The sequence below is a fragment of the Halyomorpha halys genome, unplaced genomic scaffold (genome assembly GCF_000696795.3).
Source record: "Halyomorpha halys isolate HHAL.00 unplaced genomic scaffold, Hhal_1.1 Scaffold682.1, whole genome shotgun sequence".
In the NCBI taxonomy this organism is placed as follows: domain Eukaryota; kingdom Metazoa; phylum Arthropoda; class Insecta; order Hemiptera; family Pentatomidae; genus Halyomorpha; species Halyomorpha halys.
This window is the reverse complement of record NW_027106326.1, coordinates 169721-187778: the sequence shown is the minus strand read 5'-3', so window position 1 is coordinate 187778 and position 18058 is coordinate 169721. Positions and strand designations below refer to the sequence as shown.

Below are 18058 nucleotides of genomic sequence, written 5' to 3'. Positions count from 1 at the left end.
GCACCCGGACCATATTCCATTCATCTATACACACGGTCAATCAACAATCTTCCAAAAAATAATGATTTTTGTGTAAAGTATATTGCTTCTGATCAAAACATTGCGGATTTCTTAACTAAGCCATTGAGTGGTCTTAAGCATAAAGTTAATGTTGAAAATATTGGTTTAATGTTTTCGATTTTGTTTTGGTGTTTGACTTTAATTGAATTTCAAAATTTAGAATTATGGGGGGTGTTAATATTGTAATCCTAAATTTATTAGTAAATATAGAAGGCATATGTCTTAGTTCATATACCCATGTGTTGTTTTTTCCCCCGCTATATTGTGTGTTTGTACCTAGTGTGAGTGAACTGTAATGAGAAGAGTTTTGTGAGTAATAAAAACCTTATCTTTCGTATCTAGTGTTATTTATTAATCAACAAAAATGAATCTTATCAATTTTGAAGTTGGGTTCTCCTTATTGATTTCTTGAGAGTTTGATCAATAAACATTTAAATTTTGAAATATCTTAGTTCGTTACAGGCTAAAAGCTATAAGTTTGCCAATTTTCTTAGTTAATACCACAACTGAAAGTAGGTTTGAGTCTGTGTTGATGAGCTGGTGAGGGAAAAAATGTGACTCACAGCCTGTATGTGAGTGAAAGGGTCTCTCACACCACTTAAGTATTTAGATTCAAAAGGTATTAAAATAAAGCTCTTACAATTTTTATTTGAAAGATTTTGAATTTAAAACTGCTGTTTCTATGATGAAGACCTTTTTAAATCACTACATCGAATTACTTGACACAGTTGGTGAAAATCATTCTTGCACAGTTAATTTTGACCATATCTATTATACTTATTTGTCGTATATTTTAATGTTCTTTAATTCTTGTAATGGATACAGTTTTGCTTGAAAGCCCAGTTTAGAAATTATATAGATAAAGGATCGAAAATTTCAATGTTTTTCTCCCCAGTACATCTTCCACACGATTTCTCATTGTGATATCTGATTTTTCATTATAGTCCTGGGGCTGAAGAAAAGAAAAGTTTATTTCACCCCAATTCTTTATTACTTTAATGGAAACTATAGCTATATTGTTACTTGTCAAAATTGATAAATTTACCAACCATAGTTGGAGGGATACGTTGAAATGGCGACTGTTTCAAAACGTTACAAATTAATTTTTCATTCCTAGCTGCATTTCTTTAGAGCTACCTACAACACTAAAAAAACGTGATAAAACATCATCTAAACTAGTGTGAATTTTCTAAAATATGAGTCCTTATAGAGCTGTTTACACTCAATAGTTTCCAAGGTACAATTTTTTCAAAAAGAAACACTTTTTCAAAATAATGAAAATTCAATATTATGTGAATTTATTTTGGAAAATATCATATTCCAGCACCAAATTTATATGTATCTAATACACTTATCTGTCATATACTTTAATCTTCTGTAATTTGGTAATAGAGAAATTTTTGTTAGGAACCCCAGCTTGAATATTATATTTAAAAAGATCAAAAATTTCATTGTTTTACCCAACAGCTCAGTTTCCACACAGATTTGCATTTTGCCAAATTGTTTTTTTTTTAGATGTAGTTCATCCTATAGTTTTTCACAAAATGTTTATTACTTTAATGAAAACTATATGTAGTTACTAGTCAAAATTGATTACTGCTATCCATAGTTAGTAAAACCAAGATGGCGGCTATTTTCAAAAATTAATTTTTCATATATAACTGCCTACGACCCTAAAAACCTTAGTAGACCATTTTTTAAAATAAAGTAAATTAGCCATTATATGAGCCCTAGTAGAGCTGTTTACTCTTGATTGTTCTCAAGATTCAGTTTTTTAAAAAGTAGGATTGTTTTCCATAATACGAAGATTCAGTGTTATGTGAATTTATTTTGGCAAATATCATAGAAACTATTACTCCTACAAATGACATACAGATGTTTATTAGCTCTCATTAGAGGAGTATGAGTAGGGGCAGCAGTTTCCATGGTATTCATCAAAATAAATTCTTGAATAAAATAAACTTCATGGGGCGTGCACCTTAAATACTTCAAAATTTATTTTTTAATGACATTTAATTTATCCCTTGATATAGTATAGGTAAAAATTGAACTTTTTTCTGACATAAATTAATGCGGAATTTTTTGCTTACTTGAAAGAACTCAAAAATGAAATTTGTATAACTTCTGGAACTGCCGTCATTTTTTATTCTTCCTTACCTTAGGTGGCAGAGTTACCAGTTTTGACTCTTAACTGTTTAGTTTTCCTTAAAGTAAAAAAAAATTGAGGTGAAATAACTTCTTTTTTTTCTTTTCTTGGGCTCTTGGACTATTGGTTGTATTTGTCCTTATAACATACAAAATATTATTACTGATTGATCTTTTGCGCCGTAAGCAACTTATTTTGGGTTAAGTGGCTAATATACTTCTATTACTCTTTTATGTGAAGAAAAGATGGTCGGAATGAAGTCAGTAGAGTAATAATAAACACAAATAAGTGAAACATTTTATTTGTGCCGATGTTTCGGCCTAAATTTCAGGTCTTCATCAAAGCTGAGAACAAAATGAGATAACAACCATAATATAATGAAAAAAATAAAAACAGTATAACAAGAAATTAAGAAGATAGTGTTAATGATACTAAAAGAAGATAAAATATAATATTGCAATGGTAAGAATTTATTCAAAATTACATGAAACATTGAAAATATTAGAAAAAGAAAATATAATATAATTTATCAATTTTTCATATTATTATTTTCTGTCTTTGCTGTATATGAATTTAAAGTTTATTATATACCAATTTGGGGAATGACATGGTTCAGTAGTAAGCACTGACCTGCTAATTCCAAGGATCCATGTTCGAATCTGGTTGTGACAGATAATTATTTATTCTAAGATAATCACTGCATATATATGTATGTACATGTATGTCTGTATATGTATATATATACTAGGCTGTGTGTATATATACATATATGTGAATAGCCTAGCTCAGAAATATAAAGTTTTACGAAACAGTAATAATGTATTTAAGGTAGGTGCTTATTATATCATCGACTTTATCATTTTTTGTAAAACGTCTCTAGCAATGTTGATTTAACTCATCATATTGCGCTTTAAAGTTGTTCTTAATATATTGCCTTTCCCTCTTTGAAATAATTAAACTGGGCTTAAATGCTGATTATTCTATAAAAGCTTCCTGTAAAGTACCTTTAATTTGATTTCTTTAAAATAATCTCTCATTCTTTTATGAGAAAATTAATAAATGTTAAAATAAAAGGGCAAAATAAATGTTTTCGAGGTTGTTACGACAACAGTCTTTTTAACTATAACCATGAAAACACAAATACATTGTTATAGTTTGTTTTTTTAACCTAAATAATAACTAGAAACATAGTAAGGGGAGGTTTAGCCATCATGAATAGTTAATAAGTAGTCAATTTATAAAAGATTTCAAATTAAAGTAGGGTGGTAAGTGAAAGTTGTGTGATTTTTGCACCCCACTAGATTTTTTTATTTTGAAAATATCTCATTGTTTTAACAATTGATGAAAAAATGCTGTTATAAAGGCTATTAAGTTTCACATGTCAGCTGGAATAATTTTGCTGTTATAGTCTACTGTATGGCAGGTAGGCTACGTCAACCTGCCACAGTAACTTACTGCATCAAATAAAAGTAAACCTGCCTAGATTGATACGCGGGATTGATATATCCAGCCACCACAGCCTCTGATCTTCAACCTAAAACACTAAGTGCTATAGATTGAATGAGTTCATAATTAAGGGACGAACTAACATATTACCTTTCCAATTCTCCAGTTGCACAACCCATTCCCCCCTGTATGTTGACATCTAGTTTTTGATAAAATGAGATCTTCCAGTGAAGTGACTGGAGAATTGTCTAACCATCATCTGAATTTTCTTTTCCAAACAGATAACTAGGAATAGTTGGCAACATTACTACATTGAACTGTTAAGGATTGCGTTCTTCAATATTCTATTTTCTATGAATTAGGTTGTTAAATATTCTATTTTGTTGTTATTTTCTTTTAGTTAAGGTGCTTCTGACCACTTAAACGACACATCCTAGTCTTTTATCTGCTCCTTCTCCTTGGTTAGGGATTTCTTTTTTACAAACCTTAGTATGAGGTCCATATATGGTTTATCGTATTAGAATTAAATTATAGTTACTAATTAAATTTAATTAATGTAAATTTATTCATAATCTATAAACAATTGTTTGTTGTCATATTTTAATCATGAAAAACTTTTCAGTTGGTATTTTGGTCAAATGTCAAGGCAAGATGCCACTGATCTTTTAATGGGAGAAAAAGAAGGTGGTGTATTTCTTGTCCGTGACAGTATCTCAATTCATGGCGATTATGTTCTTTGTGTAAGGTATGGTATTATTTATTTAATTTTTTTTTAATATATTTTTTTATTTAATGTATTGTATGTTAAAAACTTATATATTGCACATCCAGAATGAAAGAGGTACAGTTTACAATATCTAATGTTGGTAAATTGGATAGTTTAATACTTATCATACCGAAGATAGGCTCGCCTCAAATATCATGCCAAAACAATAAATGGTCTATTAGCAACCTTTGTCTAATGTTGGATCTAACAAAAACACATCTTTGAATTGTACCTCTTTCATTCTGAATCTGGAACATCTTCACTTTTTAAGTTTTGGATTAAAATTATGTTTCGTATTAAAATCAAATTTCCTATTTTGATGAAAGTGTTTCTTGTGTTGTGAACTCTGGTAATAAAATGCAACACTACAGAACTGGAAATATTATATAATGAAACCAGGATTAACAAAAATGTTTTTTGATAAGAAGTATGGCCAAAAAAGTGTATAATAGCATAGTGTAACATTATGAGTTGAATATTAACAACCATACCCACTTTCTGTTACGAATAGTATGAGCAGTAGTCACTTATATTGAATCTGTAATAAACTTAGGTAGTGTTTGAAAGCAGTCAATAAATTGAAAGGTTAAGAATAAAGATTAAAAAAAAAACAGTTCTTTCTGGCCACATTTCTTTAAAATAAAGGCATTTCTAAACACTTCCCAGTGAAGGGGCACTATACTCAGATCCATATTGGTATTAAAAAAAACTGAATTTCATTGATTTCCTAAACCAAATAAAAAATAGGAACATCATATACTCATAAATTTATTGATTTATTCATATAAATTTATACTATTTACGCAAATTATGCAATTACATAAATTTATACAATTTAAATAAATTTATTTATTAATTTACATAAATTTCATTAATTTCCTAAACCAAACGAAAACACGTTTTTACTTATGCTAACTCTTAACTCACACTGAGACTCATTGAACTTACATTGAATCCCAAGTAAGGAGCTTTTTATCATTATTGCTGGTTGAGTATCGTAGGTAAGAGACTAAAAGTCCAACCTCCTTCATATTTTTGTTTTTGTTTTTTCAGATAATTTAAAATTTTCTCTTAGCACGTAAATTGATAATTCCAGTCTATCTGTTCCTGCCACTGTTGACTTCAGGATCAGCCCATTTGTCGATATTATAATTGGTGTTACCACTACAGATTCTAAATGGTGCAGCTCCATTTAGTTTGGCCGCCAATTCCTGATATTTGCGAAGCTTCTCATCCACAGTTGAGCTAATGTTATTATCATTTGGAATTGCAATATCTATAATCTTAGGTTTCTTTTCTTTGCAGTTTATGATGAGTATGTCTGTCTGGTTTGTTATGGTGCACTGTGTGGTCAGTTATAATGGATTCTTCTCAATACAGCTTGATAGTGCCCTTCTGAAGTATTCTACTTGAATTATACTTATAATATTTCTTCCTTATGACCAATAGGATAAATTTCTCCGCTAAGGCCTGATGGAAAATTTTTACCACAGTATTATGCCTGCGGACGTACTCCGTACCCACTAGCACAGTACATCCTACTGTGATATGCTGTATTGATCCCAACTGGGCTGAGCATAACCAACATTTGTTGCATATTGTATTGTCCTTTACAACATGCCTTTTGTTTGATTGAGTAGCAATAACCTGGTCTTTAATGGCATCTGCAAACCCCTCTGTCCCGGAAAATAGTCTTCTAGATTTCAACCATTCGACTGATCTTTCTTTGTCTATGGAGACTTTGTTTAATTGACTGTAGAATCTCCCATGCAGAGAATTTTTTTTCCATTCTGTTAATCTTTCTTTTTTTGATACAATATTGAATTCATCCTTATTTACGATTGCCAAATTAACACCTGTGGTTTTTAAATGAAAATATTGATGTAGGGCTAATTCCTACTTATGGCACACTTCTTTGATATTTATGAGTCCTTGTCCTCTTCTTTCCTTGATAAATAAAGTGGATAATGGATTTGGAAGATATTGAATTGTGGACCTGCTCTTGTGTGTGTCATTTCCACAAGAAGGTGTATTTCTTGTAGGCTGGTATTTGACCACAGTAGTATACAAAAGCTGTAGCTTAGTACTGGTATGACCCTTGTATTGTTGGCCTTAATTTTCTGTTTTCCATACAGTTGAGTCTTTAATACTTTTTGTAGCCTCATTTGCTATTGTTATTAGCTCTTGTTTCATGTCCTTTCGAACTATCAAACCTCATTATTTTGAGGTGCTGTTTTATACCTAAATATTTATTTAGTTCACTGACTTCTAGTTCTCTGATGCACTCTCCTCCATTTATAAGCAGGTCCTGGCCATTGACCTTTCCATTGTTCACATGAAGCACCGCCCAAATTTTCAAGTCCAAATGACACTAATATCATTGGCAAAGGATGACACAATTTCAATTATTCTTTGTGATTGTTGTTTGTTTTTTGGATGTAACTAGAGATAATCTATGTACCAGTTGTGGCTGACAGTGCTTGCCTCGTCCTTGCTATTGTGCTTGTTCCTTAAAGTATCTGACTTAATGGGAACAGCGCCACACAGAACCACAATGGGCTTAGACCTTGGTATATACCCCTCATAATTTTTATCTGGTTATTACCACGGGTCACTCATATTTTTATCCTAGTCACCCAGCCTGCCATCAAATATGAGAGAAGTTTGCTTATTTAATGTTGAACCTTATAAATATCCAATACTTTAAACAGCCAACTTTGCAGTACAGAATCGAAGCCTTTCTATAATTGATCTGCGCCATTGAAAGGTTTCAATGGCTTTTAGACACCTTACAACAATGAAGGAATCCATTACTAAAAGTTCTTTGCAACCCCTAGCTCCTTTTTTTGCACCCTAGTTGCCCTATGGATATCACATCATTAGATTGGAGAGGTCATATAATTATTATTATTTAAATGTAGGAATCTTTGTACTGTTGAATAAAAATGGTTCAGAAACTAGAAAAATAACCCTCAGCAATATGTTTTTGCATTTACAATTGTTACTATGTTACTTTATATTAAATTATCAATAAATGTTTAGCTGAATGGATTTTATTTGAAAGGTTTTAGGGTATATTAATTGACCAATTTTTAATTACAATAATATAATGATGGATCCAGTTTGGTAATAATTTGATTATAAATAAAAATAAAAATTTTTTTTCAGTTTTTCCTGGGATAGTTTTCATTAATTTGTATGGAAAAAGTATTAAAAACTGACACAATATTCAAATAAAGTAAAAATATTCACCTTATTAAATTATACAAGTAACCTCAGAAAAAAGGTCAGCCTAATTCATGGCAATGCAAGTCTTGGCTCCATGTTTTAATGGACAGAATTTATTAAATTAAAAAAATTATGTTTACTGGAATTATAAAGTTAAATTAGTGTCCTATTTGTTTTATTCCAATTTTTTAATATCTTTTTTTTCTTTCAGAGAAGATAGTAAAGTAAGTCATTATATAATCAACAAAATTCAGCAGAATGATCAAATTAAGTACCGAATTGGAGATCAAACATTTAATGATTTGCCTAGTTTACTATCGTTCTATAAGTTACACTATTTAGATACTACACCACTTATTCGACCAGCACCAAAGAGGGTTGAAAAAGTGATAGCTAGATATGACTTCAAAGGAAGTGTAAGTAATCCTTTTAATCATACCACTTTCCATTTGGTTTTTTAAGGCTAAATGTATCTCTTCATGGGACACGCCAAAATTATTAGTATTTACTTTTAAATTAATCCATCAATTGAATGGTATGCTGTAGTCCTGTTACGCTTGATACTTAATATACGAGTAAGATTAATGAAAAGGTCTGACTCGAACCTTGATCAGTGATTATCCTTGCTGGTGTACCATAGCGGGAGATTCCCACAATCGCTGATGCAATCTTTGTAGTTGTTATCTCCTCCAGAGGGCACACCTCAGGCCAATGGATGAATCGGTCAATGATCGTCAGACAATACCGCATTCCGTTAGTTTGGCAATGGTGCGATGAGGTCAGCGTGAATGTGTTCAAACCTGGATCTGGGAGCGTAGGTACCTGGATGGGTTACTGTGTGACCGATCACTTTCGACTTCTGACATGCAATACAACACCGAGCCCATCTCGAGACGTCGGCGTTCATGCCAGGCCAGAAAAGTTGCTGTGTTACTAGTCGTCTTGAGGCTCGTATACCAAGGTGACTGAGCCCATGCAGGCGGTGGAAGATTTCTTCTCGCATGGACTTACGAACGTATGGCTGTGCCTGAGAGGTGGAGGTCTCACAGAGGACTGACATTACGGTACTGGGAGGTTTGATCCATTGAAGCTGAAGGCAGTCATTTTTCTGTAGCTCTATAATGGTTAGATCCTTCTGTGTTCTACGGCTATATGTACATAATCGTCAGTACACGAAAGTGCATCGGCGACGGTGTTCTCTTTCCCGGGTACATGGCGGATGTCGGTCGTAAACTGGCTAATGAAATTAATCAGACGAATCCGCATGGGTCTTGCTGTCTCCGGCTTTTGATGGAAAGCATATTCCAACGGTTTGTGGTCCGTCCATATCTCAAAATGTCGCCCATCCAGGTAATGCCTGAAATGCTTGATGGCTTGGTGGATTGCCAAGAGCTCCCTATTGTATTTGGCATATTTCTTCTGCACTGGGGTGAACACCTTAGAGAAAAATCTGAGAGGTTGCCAAACGTTACCATCTTTTTGCTATAAAACTACTCCCATGGCGGTACTAGAGACGTCGCATACTAAGACTAGATGAGTGTTCTCTCTAGGATGTCCTAGCTCTACAGCATTCTGTATCGCAGTTTTGCAGCATTCGAATGCTTGGATGGATTCTTCTCAGTTGATTGGTCTCTTATCATTCTTCTTCGCCCCAGCGAGGAACTTGTTGAGTGTAGCTTGCAAATCTGCTGCTCTGGGTATGCAATGATGGTAAAAGTTGAAGATACCAAGGAAACGTCACAGGTCCCTTATCGTAGCCGGTCTGGGATATGATGTGATAGCTTCAACCTTGGCCAAAAGAGTGCTAATGCCAGTGGCATAGACCATATGTTCTAAGAATGCGACTTCCTGATGAGCAAACACACACTTTGCCAGGTTCAAAGTGAGACCGTGGTCCTCAAGTTGCCGCAAGACTTCCTCTTCATGATGTTCTTCATCTCTGGAGGCGATGGTGATGTCATCCAGGAACCACCAGGCGAAGTCAAGACTTCGAAGCACCCGATCCAGGAACCGTTGGAAGGTCTGCGAAGCGTTCCTTAATCCAAAACACATTCGAAGAAATTCGAAAAGACCAAAGGGTGTAATCACCGCGGTCTTTGGAATATCTTCTTCGGCTACCAGAATTTGGTAATGCTTGGTTGAGATCCAATATAGTGAAGATGTTATTACCATGCACATTAACGTTGAATTGAGGAACAGCGTATCTATCGGGGATCGTCCTGGCATGCAACTGTCGATAATCTCTGCAGAGTCGTATGCCTCCATCCTTCTCCACTATGTGAAGTGGACTGGCCCAAGAACTATTGGATGGTCTGCAAATCCCTCTTCAATCATTTGCTTGAATTGTCGCTTGGCGGCATTGTACCTCTCCAGTGGCAGGCGGCGTTCTTTAGTTGTTTCTGGGGCTCCGTGAGTCAATATGGTGGACGACGTCGTGCTTTGACTCCTTGACGAAGGATGTTGGTTGTGTAACGCGAGGGAACCAGTGTAGCAAGGCTGTGTTCCATTCACCGGTTGGTACCGAATAAACAGTGGATACTGGCACCTTAGCTAATCTTCCATGTGTCATCAATCCTGTCTTCTGGTCCACCAGCTGACATCCAGCGAGATCTACCATAATATTATAGTGATATAGTAGATCTGCACTGATGATTGAATGACTCACGGTTACTACTATAAACCTCCATGTAATTTTGCGCCGAAGACCAAGATCGAGGCTCTGAACTATGCTTCCATACGTGGGAATGGGCATGCCATAGGCCACATACAAGGTGAACTGGGTGTTTGGCTTTACTTTTTTGTTCTTCACCAGAAAGACAGTTATGGTTGCTCCTGTATCTACCAAATATCTGGTTCTGGACTTTTTGTCGACAATAAAAAGTCGGCAGTTGGTAATTTTGGTGATGAAACCCACCTTGTTCACTGCTGTTATTAGTTTAAAGTCTTATCTATCTTATCGTAGTTTAAGGTTATCAATCGCTACCCCAATGTCTTCCATCCTTGAAGAAATAGGCGCTGAGTGACTCCCCATGATAAAATTACTTGAGGGCTGCTGGATTTCCGCTATTTTATCCGCAATATGTTCCAGCTTCTGTGTGATCTGTGGCGGCTAAGGTTGCTTATATTCTCTCAGGTAGCCCTCTTAGCCACAAGGTGTTGAGCATATCTGCAGGTACCTTACCTGCGCCCAATTGCTGCATTTCTCGAAGAGCTACTAAATCCAGTTGGGCGATGATCACTGAAACTTAGTTTTATTATTAGCTATATAACAAGAGCTAAACAACTTGCAGGAACCATAGATCAGGTTCTTCCTTATAAAATGTGGGTAGCTGAGACAATGCATTGAGTATTATTGCCGATTCCACTAATTCCTTTTGCTCCTCCTTGCCAGTTAGCAGGTCGATAAAATTGTACCTGTGCATGCTTCATTAGAGTTCAATCAGATAAATAAACATTTATTGCGTGTTCCTATTGTAATAATAAAGATGAATCATTAGGTCTTTATTGTCTAAACAACAATGTTTATACTTGAATATAAAACAATACATTCACAATTATCATAAACATAAATATTTAGTTTTTTTAGACTACAAAAAACACACCTAGTTCTTAATTATTAATTGTTAGTAATTGATCATATGGCGAGAGGTTTCAAATGGGTTTGTTACTAAAACAAATGTAAAATAATGAAACATTAAATGAATTATAAATAAAAATAGATTTAAAAGAAATATACTAGAGAAATAAAAATGTTGATAATAATTTCAACAGTGGCAAACCCATTTGAAACAGTCTCTTTGCTAATGTCGGCTATTGCCGCTGAAGACATTAATAATCTTGCCACCACACTATTAAGTGTTTAAAATAATTGAAAAATTGCTGAAAGAAGTGCAAATTTTTTTATGAGGAGAAGTTGGTTGGGAGTGGGGTCAGTGAAGCGAGTTGTTCTTTCTACCTATTTCTTTTTTTTTTTTTTTTTTTTATAAGTCTCTTCTCACATTCATGTAAATGGTGTCAAAAGCCGGGAACGAGTGCGGAAGTTGAAATTCATTTTTTTGTTTAAATTCATTCAAGTTGAAATTCAAAAAAAAAAAAGTTCTATGGGATAAATGAGTCCATGTGTTAGATCTGTATGGATGGCATGTTAGTATTTAGTAAATAAGAGGCCGGACATATATGTCATTTGGAATGCGTGTTTCAAAGGATCAGGTAACTAAAATTATCAAGAGAAAAATCACTACTAGGTCAGAAGCAGATCAATTTTATAGGGCATACTATCTCAAAGGAGGGAGTCTAACCAGATGCTCCGAAAGTGGAAGCAATACAAAGGATGGCAGTTCTGCGACATATGAAAGGAGTTCGAAAGACTGTTAGGGACCTTGAATTATTACCAGTAGGTCGTGCCAGAGATGGAGGAGTATCTTGTACCTCTTATTTACTTATTGAAGAAGGGGAGGAAAATCATTGTGATTCCAGTAATGGAGGACAATATTCAGTGGTGCTTGGAGCTGCAACGAGAACCTGTGCTCATGTTCCCCGATTTTCACCTAACTTTTACAATTATGACAGACGCAAGTGAAAGCGCACTGGGTGCAGTATTATCTCAGGAGGGCGAAGGGGGTGAGCAGGCTCGTGGTTTATGCGGACAGGCGTTTCATAAACACCAAAACTAGGTACAGTGCTTTGGAGAGAGACCTGCTGGGAAAAGCATGGGCCATTGACCACTTCAAACCTTATGTGTTAGGGAGGCGGTTTCACATTCATACCAACCACAGACCCCTGCAATGGGTCAATAAATTAAAAGAGTCCTCAGCACAGGTTACTAGGTAGAAAGAGTTGTTGAGCCGGCACAATCTGGACACTATATAAACTAGGAAAGGGAAATCGCTCCTGATCGCATTGCATCAAATGGAAGCAGGAAATTCGATAATGCCAGCATTAGTAATTCGGAAGCACAGTGTTGTCACTATTGAAAGTCTCCAGAAGCCAAAGAAACAGCGAAGCTTTAATGTGAGTGTAGTAGACATCTGTACGTTATAGATATGGAACTGTGAATGAAAAATAAATTTTTTTTAAAGTTTTGGAATATCCATCATTTTTACATGATCTGACTGGCAAACTCTCATTTCTTTATTAGCAATGCTATAAAGATTCCAAAAAGTTCTATTAAAGCTTTCATCAGATAATTTTAATTTTTTTGCACGGACTTTTGGCCTTTTACATTTGGTTGATATTCCGTACCTTTTATGCTTAAATTTTCACTAACCGTTAGCAATAGTTTTACTTAAAATAGTCAGCTCAAAAAATTACCACTATAAAATCGTATTACAATTACATTTTTTATGAAAATACCTCTTTCCATTAGTCCATGAAAAAACCCCATTGAGTGATTTTAAAAAAATTAATTAATTTTCTCTTTTTCTGTTAGAAATTTGTCCATTGTCTATATGAGCTTTTTTATTCCTTTGGGGTCAACTTTATCCTCCTTAAATATTTCTAAACACTTATAGGTCACTTTTTGAATATACTATATAATATATTGGATTGGATATCATTTATAATGATCATTTTGGTTACAGCATCACATATTTGTAGCCTGTTATTTTGACAGCCTTACCAATACTGATTCAGTGATGACTAATTGGCTAAAACGTGTAAATAAAATATTGTTTTTTTTAACATTAGTGTTCAGTAAATAACTTCTTAAACCTCCAACTTCCAATTCAAAGTTCAACCGTATCAAAATTTAATTAAAATTATTTTATTTAGTTAAAATATGATATTAGTGAATAATGTACAATCCTTAGAATTTGATGTGGTTCGAGCAAATTTTGCTTGCTGAGGGAAAATTTAGGGGGAAAAAAAACTAGAAAACTCAGGGAATTTCTCCAAACCATTTTGCTTGACACCCTGTACATATAAATAATAATAATAAATTGACTTTAATATAAACCTAATGTGACAAGTTAAATTAAATTTTTCTCAAGTTTTGTGCTCTATTTTCCTCTTAAAATGTTGTTACATTTTTATATATGCATTTATCTTATTATACTTATGTAAATTATTCTTATAATTTTTTTTTCTAGCATATGTCAAAAATGTTTGATAACAACTGTGAACTTCATTGTATGAGAATTACATTACATATGATCATTGTTTAAATAGTATTACTCTTTAATTAGTTAATTAATTCATACAGAAAGACTCAAAGAATCCATATATAAATTTAAAATGAAGATATATTGAAGGATTTAATGTTTACCATTTGCTATTTTACTCTTAATAGTTATAACATTTTATGCTAATTAAAAAAAAATGAATACAAATGAGAATATATTTTGTTTACCAACCAATGTAAATTTTATATATCATATGGTCATTTACCATGATAGGTTTTTTTTAATACATATCTTGATAAGTAACAGTGTCTTTATTTATAAATATTTTTAATTAAATTATAATTCTGAGGTGTATAAAATTCAGTTCATCAATTACTAGCCCACATATATCAGTTTGTATTTTATTTAATTGGTGCAGGTATGCTTGTGATTTATTTCAAGTTGTCATTTGCAGTTGAGTATCGATTAATGTGGACTACAACTATCTTGGGTAAGTAAATTCTCAGATAATGCAGTTAAACAGTTATAAGGGACCAGGAAAATAGAATGAGAAGATACCATGCAATTATGAAAGCAACAGTATCACTGTGTCATATTAAATGCAATAGAACCACAATGTTAAATATATATAATATTACATATTACATATGTGTACATAGTTTTGAAACACTCAAAAATAAAATGTTTTTAAAAAGTACTTAATACTGTTTTTAGACTTATTTGCTTCTTGGCTGCTGTTCAATCTTTATATAATAAGGTTATCCCCATAGTCTTCAATGAAAAATGTACCTCTATTAAATGAATGGAGTACGTAAACAAACCTCCTTATAACAAATTTAAAATCCTTTCTGAAACAAATAACCATTTTTTATTAATTAGTAAAAGTAATTATTCAATTAGAGAAAAATATAAAAATGTATTTAGATCATCAAAGAGCTGATTTGAACAAATTATATCACATAATAATGTAGACAGTTAAAATAAGGAACGTTGATACAAATAATTAAAGATTACTAAAGAAAACATTTTTGTCATGTCATGATTATGAATTTAAAAATAGCCCTAGGTATACATACATACATGTGCTTTATGGTGTGCACAGAGGTGATATGATGAGGGAAGGGAGCGAAAAATGTCCTTTTGCCTTTCTCAGATGTCCTATAGATCTTCATCTGTCAAAAGGACTCTATTTTGCAGTAAATACGAAAGTGGGAGTATCTGATCTAAGTTATCATTTTCAAGATCTTATCAGCAAAATGCAGTAGTAATGAGCCTGCAGTATCTGATGTAATTTATTTCATCTAATTTGTATTGATTCAATATTTTCCTTTATATTAGTTGACAATAAAAAGTTGAAAAGCTGTATAGTATTTTTTCAATTCCAAACCACATCACACATATCCTGAAATATTTAGACCCTCAAAGATGAACTGTAAGAATTATATGAAGTTTAAATATTTTGTATTCTAATATATAATATCTTTAAATTAAATAAAATAAAAAAATACAATACATTTGTGTGTGATAGAAAAAATGAAGTAAGATTGGTGAAGAAATATTCATTTTTGTTTATAGGATCAAGATGATTTACCATTTAAGAAAGGTGATATTTTAACAATTATATCAAAAGATGAAGATCAGTGGTGGACAGCCAAAAACAGTGCCGGATTAATGGGACAAATACCAGTTCCTTATATTCAAAAGGTATATCTTTAATGTATTGATATTTCTGTGATGTTTTTTATTTCTAAATTTTATAATTATTTTTTGCTCAATTTATTCATACATGCATTATTTCCATTCTGTTATATTGTTTTTCCTTGTTTTTTTTTAATGCATATGAAAGTGAATCATAAAGCAAGATTCCCAAGGCACTGGAGCCATGTGGATGTTTTAGCCAACATTTCTGGCAACAGTGCCATGTGCTGTGACTCCCCATTTGGACAGACTTTAAATCACTATATATATTAAAATACTTAAAATAATAAAGTTAAAATAGGAAGAAATAGGCATGAGGTGAACGCTTGAATAATACTGTCATTTATTTTTACCTTCCACATAGGCTATCAGCTGTTATAATGCTTAAGCTGTACACTTGGTATCATATACATTACTTCTCACCCCCATCCCAGTTCATAAAGTAAACTTTGAGTACACAAAATAAAAGACATAAAGCATAATAATAAAAAACTTAAGAACAATTGCTTGAGCAAAAGTGTACAAAAAGAACATGAAAAACAAGACAAGCTATAAATTCTACTATGTATACATATTATAATAAAGACAAGAAAATCATGTAACAAAATAACATAGCTAATTAGACTGAAAGAAAGGGAGAAACAAATTATGATTTTACTTGCCTGGATCGAGAGGGATGCGGAGGTGCCACAAGTTGGTATTCCTAACCCTCTGACCACCAGTTATCTCCTGGATGGAAACTATGTTGTGTTCTTGGAGTGCTACCACTTTGAGAGGCCCTTCATAGCACTGATCCCCCTTGCAACAGCCAGAAAATGATTGACAATATACCGTCATACACAATGAAACTTTGTGAGAATCACCTGGTACTGCTAAGGAAATGCGATTTACCCTGGAAGTCTAGAGTGCACCCGGTGGGAAAGTTGGCTAGTTGGCTATGCTTGTGAATTGCAGCGTCTTTTAGATGTGTTTATGCCGTTGTTAGCAAATCTCCCCTTCTTCGTACCGAGTGACCGAATACAACTACTGGTGTAAACCCTGTGGCAGAATGAATTGTATTATTGTATGCCAACTACCGCACTAGGCATTGCTTCTAGTCCCTTATGTAATTGGAACAACCAAAGAGTATTGTTTTAGCATTCAATGGACCTGCGCCCTTGTGGGTTTCCGGAGGAATTGAAATGTCATTTTCTGTTCAACTCGGAACATTCTGTGGTTGTGCGAGCGTTTCAAAATTCCCTCCCGCCGTCAGATGTAATGGTTTGCAGTAACCCATAGCACGACATCCAGGCAAACATACCCACCCAAACGGCGTCGGATGTTTTAGTAGGCAAGGAATATGCCATAGCTAATTTACTAAAGCTTTCTAACAAGGTTAGCCAATGTGAACCCTCCTAAGTAAAAATGTCAACCTGCATGTCTAATATTGGCAAATTTGGTGTATGAGTGATTTCTGGATGGATATTAATTGGATGTCTATCGTATTTGGCGCGGTGGCATACTGAACATGCCTGCAAAACATCCTTAATTGAATGACATATTTGGTGCCAGTAATACCTGTGACGTAATGTGGCGAGAGTTTCAGGTATCCCGCGATGGTTAGTTTTTCCTTCATTGTAGGCTTTAACTAACTCTTTTTGGCGCTCAGGATCTTTTATCTTTTCCTCGATTTTAGAACATGAAATGGTATTTCTATCAGATCCTATTCTCTCTTTTTCCAATAGGTGCTTAATACGATTTAAGATTGTCTTATTTCCAACATACATGTAATATGTTTTGCCACGTTTAGTTAATTCATTGAATAAGTGGATGACATCTTCCGTTCCATACCGTTACAATATTTTCTCTGTTGTACTTAGTATGTTATGTTCACGACTCACCTTCAGTTCTTGTTTTCCAAATAATCTGCCGCTTATGTTGGTTGACTATGGTATCCGTCTCATTTAGATGTGTATGGGGGGATTCTGCGGGGACTTCATCGGCAGCTACTGTAGCCCCCTCATCGAGGAACATATTATCTCAAGCAGCATCGGAGGGCCCTGCAACATGGAGCGGGTTCGCATAAAGAGTTTTTGATAGCCAGTTCGCGACAAAGTTTTGTGAGGCTTTTTGGTGGACGATTTTGAATTATTATTGACTACCTGAGCGATCGGTGGATTGGAGTTCTTTCCACTTGCCTGCTCCATAGGTTCACTTTGCTCGACCATGGTTGTGCCTTCAGATTAAATAAATGGAACTACGGTATCTAACCTACAATGTGATAACTGTATCTAAGCAATAACTTATAACTAATCTCATCTATCTTCTAATCACAGTATTAGAATATTATCTGTCTTGAGATTATATATGGACTTCTTCAATTTTTTTTTTTTTTTTCAAACACTAGCACAACTTACTTAATTTTCCTAAGTTTCAACACCAGTTAAAATACTTAGAATAAAAAAGTTAAAATAGGAAGAATAATGTGACACGAGGTGAATAATGTGAATGTTTGAATAATACTGTCATTTATTTTTACCTTCCACATAGGCTATCAGCGGTTACAATGCTTGTTTGATAATAGTACTTATCCCATACACTTGTTATTATATACAT

At 33.7% G+C, this 18058-nt stretch overlaps 1 protein-coding gene across 3 annotated transcripts in view; it reads left to right on the top strand.

Annotated features, from left to right (window-relative positions):
* Positions 1-18058, top strand: part of Crk (Crk proto-oncogene, adaptor protein) — a 57005-nt gene that overhangs the window by 13193 nt on the left and 25754 nt on the right. For 2 of the 3 annotated variants that reach the window (XM_014427932.3, XM_014427933.2), the window contains 3 exons: positions 4275-4397; positions 7858-8062; positions 15341-15469. In XM_014427932.3, the coding sequence (XP_014283418.1) occupies positions 4275-4397; positions 7858-8062; positions 15341-15469 (457 nt within the window). Of the gene's footprint in view, positions 1-2537; positions 2669-4274; positions 4398-7857; positions 8063-15340; positions 15470-18058 lie in introns of all 3 variants that reach the window. The other variant, XM_014427934.3, reaches the window with a different exon arrangement.